A 9,331-nucleotide genomic window follows, 5' to 3' on the forward strand; every position below is an offset into this window, starting at 1 on the left:
GTCAGTGTGTGTCATAGTGACCAGTCATTCCCAGTCATTCTGCTATTAGGAGTCCAATTTGCATATTACCCCTTTTATTATATAGAATAGAAGCCTGGTGCATGAGTGAGGGCCGGCTGGGTTTGCCCTGAAGGGTGTCCTGGATCAGGGTGGGGGTCCCGCTGGGGTGCCTGGCCAGCCTGGGTGAGGGACTGAGGGGCCGTTTACAGGCTGGCCACACCCCCTTCAGGGTGGGGGTCCCCACTGGGGTGCCTGGCCAGCCTGAGTGAGGGGCTGATGGCTGTTTGCAGGCTGGCCAAGCTCCCCAGCGGAGACCCTCACCCCATGGGGGTGTGGCCAGCTTGGGTGAGGGGTTGAGGGCCGTTTTCAGGCTGCCCACAGCCCCTTCAGGGTGGGGGGCTCCCGCTGGGGTGCCTGGCCAGCCTGGGTGAGGGGCTGATGGCCGGTTTCAGGTTGGCCACGGACCACGGGCTGGAAGCAGGTATCTGGGATTTATTTATCTTCTATAATTGAAACTTTGTAGCCTTGAGCAGAGCTCAGGGCCGGCAGGGCAGGCGGAAAGCTTGGCTTCCTCCACTGCCGGGGACAACCCAAGCCTCCTGCTCACTCCAGCTCCATGGCCACCACCATCTTAGTTGGGTTAATTTGCATGTCTGCTCCTGATTGGCTGGTGGGCGTGGCTTGTGGGTGTAGTGGAGGTACGGTCAATTTGCATGTTTCTCTTTTATTAGATTAGATTAGAAATGGTGGTTATTATTTCTTTTACAGTATAACCGTGATCAAGATTAAATGAGTTAATTATGGCTAATATGTTATTATTAACTATATATGTTTGGAGCTCTACTCACATATATTATTTCATTAAGTTGTCACTAATACTATTGGTAATACTATCCCAATTTTAAAGACAAGGCCACTAAGGTTAAGTAACTTGTCAAAGATCACAGAGCTAGAATATTTCATCACTGAAAAAGTTTTAGTCTTGTCCTTATTTGACCACACTAGACTTCAGTTTTCCTCTAGATATACACATTTCTAATACCAGCAATAAAGTTATACTAAGATTTTAACACATATTCACATTGATATTATACTGAGAAATATTAAATATCCTAAGTTTACTGATTACACAGTGAAGGTGTATAGCACTTCTAATTTTTCCTATCTTAAGCCTCACCCATTCCAAGGATCTAATACCTACTAAAAAAGCTGCTGTTAGCACCTATTATTTCCTACAATATGATTTAGCCTGGCCAGTGTTGCTCAGTGGTTGAGTCTTGACCTGGACCAGGAGGTCACAGTTTGATTCCCAATCAGGTCACATGGCCAGGTTATGGGCTCGATCCCCAATGAGGTGGTGTAAGCGGGAGCCGATCTATGATCCTGACAACTCTGACTAAAGATGCCTCTATCTATCTATCTATCTATCTATCTATCAAAAATATATTTTTATTGATTTCAGAGAGGAAGGGAGAGGGAGAGAGAGATGGAAACATCAATGTTGAGAGAAAATCATTGATCGACTGCCTCAATCCTCACTAGGGATTGAGCCCATAACCTGGGCATGTGCCCTGACCAGGATTCAAACTATGACCTATTCCATAGGTCGATGCTCAACCACTGAGCAACACGGGCCGGGCTAAATCATATTATGGTAGAAAATAATAGGTGCTAACAGCAGGTCTTTTCAATGGGTATTGGATCATTGGAATGAGTGAGGCTTAAGATAGGAAAAATTAGAAGTGCTACACACCTTCATTGTGTAATGAGTAAACCTAGGAGATTTAATATTCCTCTCTGAAATCAATAAAAGATATATATTTTTAAAAATAATATGATTTAACACTTTTTTTCTCTCTGAATTGAGTCCCAAGAGTTTAGCGTCCATCCTCAAACCTTTCCTGCTTTGTGTCACCATGTCTTTCTTGAAAGATGAGAAATGAACTGGAACATGTTTTTATGTAGCAGACACAGTTTTGTACGAGTCTATCAGGCTTTCACTGTTTCCTTAGTGTCAGCATTTTGTACAGGGCAACACACTATATCCATGATTTGGGGGAAAGCCCATACAGACTGCCAGGTCTCTCTTAAATTATAATTAATATCTTGGAAGCAATTTTCTCATGAGTTTAAGTCTATTCCTTTCTGTGTTCATTTTCCTCAATTTGCGCTCAGAATATTCACACTGACATTTTCCACACACTCAATGAGCTTCAAAATGTCTTCCAATTTATCTATACCACTGTCACATCTCAATAACCCATGAGAAGAGTGGTATCTGTAAGCTGGAATCCACTACACATTGCCACCTCCATATCATTTTATAAAGATGTTGAGTCAGTCTACTACCAATCCCTGAGAAATATGTCCACAACTCTTCCCAGAAACACCAGTTTATTCCTACACTCTGTCCTAGATTCATAAAAAAATGCCACCTTCACCTTAAAAGACACAATTATTAAAAATAATTTTAATAGATAATGTTGGCAGAGGCTTTCTGGGAAAGTCTAAGAAGATTAGAGCCAATAATTTCCCTTTATCCAAGAACACATTACTTCTTGAAGCACTAATGGGAAGCTCACAAATTTTTCCTCTCAGAAATCACAAAGGCTAGGATGACTGCATTAACATGTTTACAATTCTATGTTTTATATATAACATCAGTATCACACACACACACACACACACACACACGCATTCATGTGTCTTCATGGGGCCCTTCCAAAATCCTCTTCATGAGCACGCACACTAGTAAATTCTAAAGAAGCAGATTAAGAGCATTTCTGGTTAATATGGCTTACATCAAGGAACCTCAACTGACTACTCACAGGACACATATGGTCCTCAAAATTAGATTTGTATAAATTTCAAAATTGTTCGAAGTTATTAGTTGCTATCATTTAAAAGTAAGGACATTTCATATAAACACCCTTATTTTTCAAGTAAAGCTGGAAATGATTTTGCAAAACTAGTTTGAATCCCCCTAAGATAGCTGGTTCCAAATAATAACTGCCCCTTAACCAAAGCATATAGTCACAGAAGATTACCAGTCCCCACTTGGCCTGCTCCCTCATTTACCTTCACATCTGAATCCTGTGGGCACCTGAGATTGCAAGTCTAAGTTTATACTAAGTTTCTCATGGAAACTGATTATATTTGGGAGAAAGGGGGTAGAAAAAAACCCTAGGTCTTAAAATGTAATAATTAAATCAATCCCAGCATGAAGGTTAAGCATGGAGTGTCTGATTGCCTGGTTTCATTCACTTAATCACTTTTTAGGCAGTTAACACTCATCTCTATGCCCCATTATTATCTTTCTAAAACTGGCAGATGTAGGAAATTTCAGAAAAGTGAAGGGACAAAGCATTCTAAACATATTAGTACTTTATATTCCAGAGGAGGACAAATAAAAGCTATTTTACTCAAAAAACAAAACCCCAAAAAACCCCACACCATCCTATGTTATAACAGTTAAAGACAGCCAACCACACACTTTGTGGCTACAGAATGAAAAATAAACTGAGAATCCAAGTGTAAATCTTTTTTTAAAAAAATCTATATTTACAAACAGCAGTTTGCATAAAGTTTTCCCTCACCTGTCCTTTAAGAATACATCAACCACAAACAATATTTATTCTCTTTACCTGGACGTCTGATGGCAGGATCAGGATCAAGAGTTTTCTTTAAATATTCTGTTAGCGTTTGCAAATTTGCATCACTGAGCTCCATTGCAATGAAATCTAAAACAAGAAATGATGCTTGGGTAACTGGTCACAGGCAAACACAGTAATTTGCATAAAAAATCATTTCATGTTATCAGTCTTCTCTCTGAAAGTCATTCTTGCTATGTTTGGGCATGGACTATAAACCTGACTCTGACCTAAGATAAGAAGGGCTTTTCTGAAACAATGGTGAGTAATTTTGATATAAAGGAGAAGAAATAACGTCATAATTTTAAAAAGATAGGCACAGAAAAGCAAAATTGAAGGCTTGATCAAAGTCACCATAAAGTTGATCTAATTTATGAAACAAAGCAAAGGGTAAAAATACTCACAAAAAATGTTTTTAAAGTCCTGTTGTAAAAAATTAAAAATTAAAGCAGTAAACATATATGCATCCAATATCATATAAGAGCACTTAAATATATAAAAAACTTCTGCCTTAGCTGGTTTGGCTCAGTGGATAGAGCATTAGCTTGCAGACTGACGAGTCCCAGGTTTGATTCTGGTCAAGGGCACATAACTTGGTTGCAGGTTCCTCCCCAGTACAGGCCCTGGTTGGGGCTCGTGCAGTAGGCAACCAATCGATGTGTTTCTCTCACAATATTTCCTCTCTGTCTTTTCCTCTCACTTTCACTCTCTAAAAATCAATGGAAAAATATCCTCTGGTGAGGATTAAATATACATATAGTGTGTGTGTGTACACATTTATATATATAAAAGCCTAAGTGACCATTACGACTGAACGACTGGTCAACTGGTCGCTATGACACGCACTCACCAACAGGAGGCAGACGCTCAACACAGGAGCTGCCCCCTGGTGGTCAGTGCACTCCCACAGCCAACCTCCCACAGCCAGCCAACCTCTCCCAGTCACACACACCGCCCCCCCCTCCCCCGCAGCCAGCAAACCCCCTGCAGCCCCTCCCCGCATCTGGCAGGCCCTGTCCAGCAGCCAGCAGGCCCCAGCCAGCCTGGCCCCAATAGGCCCTGATCACCGGCCAGGCCTAGGGACCACACCCATGCACAAATTTCATGAACCGGGCCTCTAGTATACATATAAAAACTTCTGGAGGATTCTAAAGGAGAGATAGACAGCAATACAGTCATACTAGAGGACTTTACCATCCTGCTGACTTCACCAGATAGATCTTCCAAACAAAAAGTTAACAAGGAAACAGTAACTCCAAATGACACACTGGATCAGATGGAATTAATTGACATTTATAGAACATTTCACACCAAAGCTGCAGAATTAACATTCTTCTCAAGTGCACATGCGTCATTCACAAAGATAAGACCACATATTAGCAAACAAAACAAGTCTCTACAAGTTCAAGAAGATTGAAATCATATCAAGCATCTTCTTAAATCACAATGGAATGAAATTAGAAATCAAGTACAGTAAAAACACTCAAAAACATTCAAACACATGGAGGCTAAATAGCATGCAATTAAACAATGAATGGGTTACCAATGAGATCAAGAAAGAAATAAAAAGCTTTCTGGAAAAAAATGAACACATAACAACCCGAAATCTCTGGGACACAGCAAAAGCAGTACTAAGAGGGAAGGTTCATAGCGTTTCAGGCCTACCTCAAAAAACAAAATCTATACTAATAAAAGCCTAAGTGGTCCTCACGCCCTCATGCTACATTGTCACAAAATGGCCACACACACAGTGGAGGCAGGTCCCGGGGGTCCCGCGGCTCCACGTGGCATAGAGGAGGCCGGTCCCGGCGTCTCTGCTGCCTCGTGCAGAGGAGGTGGGTCGCGGCAGGGGAGGGCAGTTGTGGACGATGAGGCAGGCAGGGGAGCAGTTAGGCGTCAATCAGGCCAGCAGGGGAGCAGTTAGGGACAATCAGGCAGGCATGCGAGCAGTTAGGAGCCAGCGGTCCCGGATTGTGAGATAGATGTCCAACTGCCAGTTTAGGCCCGATTCTGCGCCTAAACCAGCAGTTGGACATTCCCTGAGGGGTCCCAGACTGGAGAGTGTGCAGGTCGGGCTGAGGAACACATCCCCCCATGCATGAATTTCGTGCTGAGGAACACATCCCCCCATGCATGAATTTCGTGCACCGGGCCTCTAGTACATTAATAATAAGCTATTTAATCCTATAGCTTAAAAAATTAGAAAAAGAACACGAAAAGCCCAGTGTAAGTAGAAGGAATTAATAAAGATCAGAGCAGAAATAAATGACAGAGACTAAAAAAAAAAACACACAATACAAAAGACTGATGAAACCAAGACCTGGTTCTTTAAAAAAAATAAACAAGACTGATGAATCTGTAGCTAGTCTCATCAAGAAACAAAGAAAGAGGACCCAAACAATTAAAATCAGAAATGAAAGTGGTGAAATAACTGACACCACAGAAATACAAAGGATTGTAAGAAAGTACTATGAACAACTATGTGCCAAAAAGATGGACACTGTGGATGAAATGACAAATTCCTAGAAAAATACAATCTTCTAAAACTCAATCAGGAAGAATAAAAAACCTGAATAGGCCAATAACACTTGTTGAAATAGAAGCAGTAATCAAAAAACTACCAGCAAACAAATGGCCCGGTCCAGACGGCTTCACAGGGAGTTTTACCAAACATTCAAAGAATTAACACCTATTCTCTTCAAACTATTCCAAAAAATCCAAAAGGAACACTTCCAAACTCTTTTTATGAGGCCAGCATTATCCTAAATCCAAAACCAGACAAAGACACTACAAAGAAAGAATTACAGGCCAATATACCTGATGAACATAGATTCTAAAATCCTCAACAAAATATTAGTAAATCAGATCCAGCAATATATTAAAGAGATCATACACCATGAACAAGTGGAATTTATTTCAGGAATGCAAGGCTGGCACAATATTTGCACATCAACAAATGTGATAACAGCATATAAACAAACTGAAAGACAAAAATCACATGATCATATCAATAGACGCAGAAAAAGCATTCAACAAAATCCAACACCCATTTTTGATAAAAACTTTCAATAAAGTGAGAATAGAGAGATTACACCTCAACATGATAAAAGCCAAATATGACAAGCTACAGCAAACATCATATTCAATAGGCAAAACGAAAATCATTTCCACTCAGAAAAGGAACAAGAGAGGGATGTCCACTTTCACCATTCTTATTCAACATAGTACTGGGTCCTAGCCACAGCGATCAGATAAAAAGAAGAAATAAAAGACAGCCAAACTGGAAAGGAGGAAGTAAAATTCTTGTTATTTGCAGATGACATGATATTGTACATAGAAAAACCTGGACTCCACTAAAAAACTACTAGGTTTAATAAATGAATTTGGCAAAGTAGCAGGATACAAAATTAACAACCAGAAATCAATGGCATTTTTATACAACAATAATGAATTCTCTGAAAGAGAAACTAAATAAACAATCCCGCCCTAGCCAGTTTTGCTCAGTGGATAGAGCGTCGGCCTGTGGACTAAAGGGTCCCGGGTTCAATTCCGGTCAAGGGCACATGCCTGGGTTGTGGGCTTGATCCCTAGTGTGGGGCATGCAGGAGGCAGCCAATCAATGATTCTCTCTCATCACTGATGTTTCTCTCTCTCTCTCCATGAAATCAATAAAAATATATTAAAAAAATAATTAAATAAATAAATAAACAATCCCATTTACCATTACAACATAAAAGTTAAGATATCTAGGAATAAACTTAACCAAGAAGGTAAAAAAAGACTTGTACTCGGAAAACTATAGGACATTGAAAAAAAGGGAGGAAGAAATAAAGAAGTAGAAGATTATACAGTGTTCATGGACTGGTAGAATTAACATCATTAAAATGTCTATACTACCCAAAGCAATCTATAAATTCAATGCAATCCCTATTAAATTAACAATGACATATTTCACAGATCTAAATCAAATACTCCAAAAATTTATATGGAATCAAAAAAGATCCCAGCCGAAACCGGTTTGGCTCAGTGGATAGAGCGTCGGCCTGCGGACTGAGGGGTCCCAGGTTCGATTCCGGTCAAGGGCATGTACCTGGGTTGCGGGCACATCCCCAGTGGGAGATGTGCAGGAGGCGGCTAATCGATGTTTCTCTCTCATCGATGTTTCTAACTCTCTATCTCTCTCCCTTCCTCTCTGTAAAAAAATCAATAAAATATATATTTTTTTAAAAATCCCAAATAGCTGCAGCAATCTTGAGAAAGAATGACAAAGTTGGAGGGATCACAATACCAGATATCAAGTTATACTACAAAGCCACTGTCATCGAAACAGCCTGGTTCTGGCACAAGAACAGATAGATCAATGGAATAAAACAGAGTCCCCAGAAATCGACCCAAGCCATTACACTCAATTAATATTTAACAAAGGAGGCAAGAACATACAATGGAGTTATCAAGAGACTCTCTTCAATAAATGGTATTGGGAAAATTGGACAAATAGATGCAAAAAAATGAAACTAGACCACCAACTTACACCATACACAAGAATAAACTAAAAATGGATAAAAGACTTAAATGTAAGACGTGAAACCATAAAAATACTAGAAGAAATCACAGGCAGCAAAATCTCAGACATCTCTCTTAGCATTATATTTATAGATATATCTCCTAGGATAAAGGAAACTAAAGAGAAAATAAACAAATAGGGACTACAGCAAAAGAAAAAGCCTCTGAATAGCAAAAGAAACCATCAACAAAACGAAAAGGGAGCCCACTGTATGGGAGAACATATTTGCCAATGATACATCTGCTAAAGGGTTAATATCCAAAATATATAAAGAACTCATACAACTTAACAAAAGGAAGACAAATAATTCAATTAAAAATGGGCAAAGGACCTAAAAAGACACTTCTCCAAGTGGACATACAGATGGCCAAGAGACAAATGAAAAAATGGTCAACATCACTGTTCATCAGAGAGATGCAAATTAAAGTGACTACAAGTATTACCTCACACCTGCCAGAATGGCTACCATTAATAAATCAACAAATGACAAGAGTTGGCCATGATGTGGAGAAAAGGGATCCTTAGTACACTGCTGGAGAGAATGCAGACTGGTGCAGCCATTATGGAAAACAGTATGGGATTTCCTGGGGGGGGATATATATATATATACACACACATACATACATACAATCTCCTATCTAATAAAAGACAAAGATTCTAATTGACCGTACCTTCGCCATGCCCATCAGCCAATCAGAGATATGCAAATTAACCGCCAACAAAGATGGTGGCTAATTTGCATACTTCAGGCAGGGCTGGCCAGCACGAGCCGCCATTCAGGCCCCTGTGTGCGGCCCTGGGCGGCGGGGCCCCCATGTGCCGCCTCAGCCCCGCCCCCAGTCGGGACCCCTGTGTGCCGCCTCAGCCCCGCCCCCAGCCAGGACCCCCGTGTGCCAACCTCAGCCCCGCCCCCAGCAGGGACCCCTGTGTGCCGCCTCAGCCCCATGCCGCCTAAGCCCCGCCCCCAGCCGGGACCCCATGGCGATCCAAGAGCAGGAAAGCGCAGCCCGCAGGCAGCACCCAGGAGTGCCTGCTCCTGGGTCACTGTGGCGATCCCATAGCAGGAAAGTGCAGAGGGCAGCAGCACCCAGCAGGACCTGCTCCTGGGTCGCCATGG

At 41.2% G+C, this 9,331-nt stretch overlaps 1 protein-coding gene across 2 annotated transcripts in view; it reads right to left on the bottom strand.

The window, feature by feature from the left end:
- CSE1L (chromosome segregation 1 like) overlaps positions 1-9,331 on the bottom strand; it is a 50,635-nt gene that overhangs the window by 31,744 nt on the left and 9,560 nt on the right. For both annotated transcript variants that reach the window (XM_006097996.3, XM_023761725.1), the window contains exon 2: positions 3,645-3,740. In XM_006097996.3, coding sequence (XP_006098058.1) covers positions 3,645-3,729 — 85 coding nt within the window. In that variant the 5' untranslated portion in view covers positions 3,730-3,740. The remainder of the gene's footprint in view (positions 1-3,644; positions 3,741-9,331) is intronic.

Source organism: Myotis lucifugus, unplaced genomic scaffold (genome assembly GCF_000147115.1).
Source record: "Myotis lucifugus unplaced genomic scaffold, Myoluc2.0 scaffold_215, whole genome shotgun sequence".
Lineage (NCBI taxonomy): Eukaryota > Metazoa > Chordata > Mammalia > Chiroptera > Vespertilionidae > Myotis > Myotis lucifugus.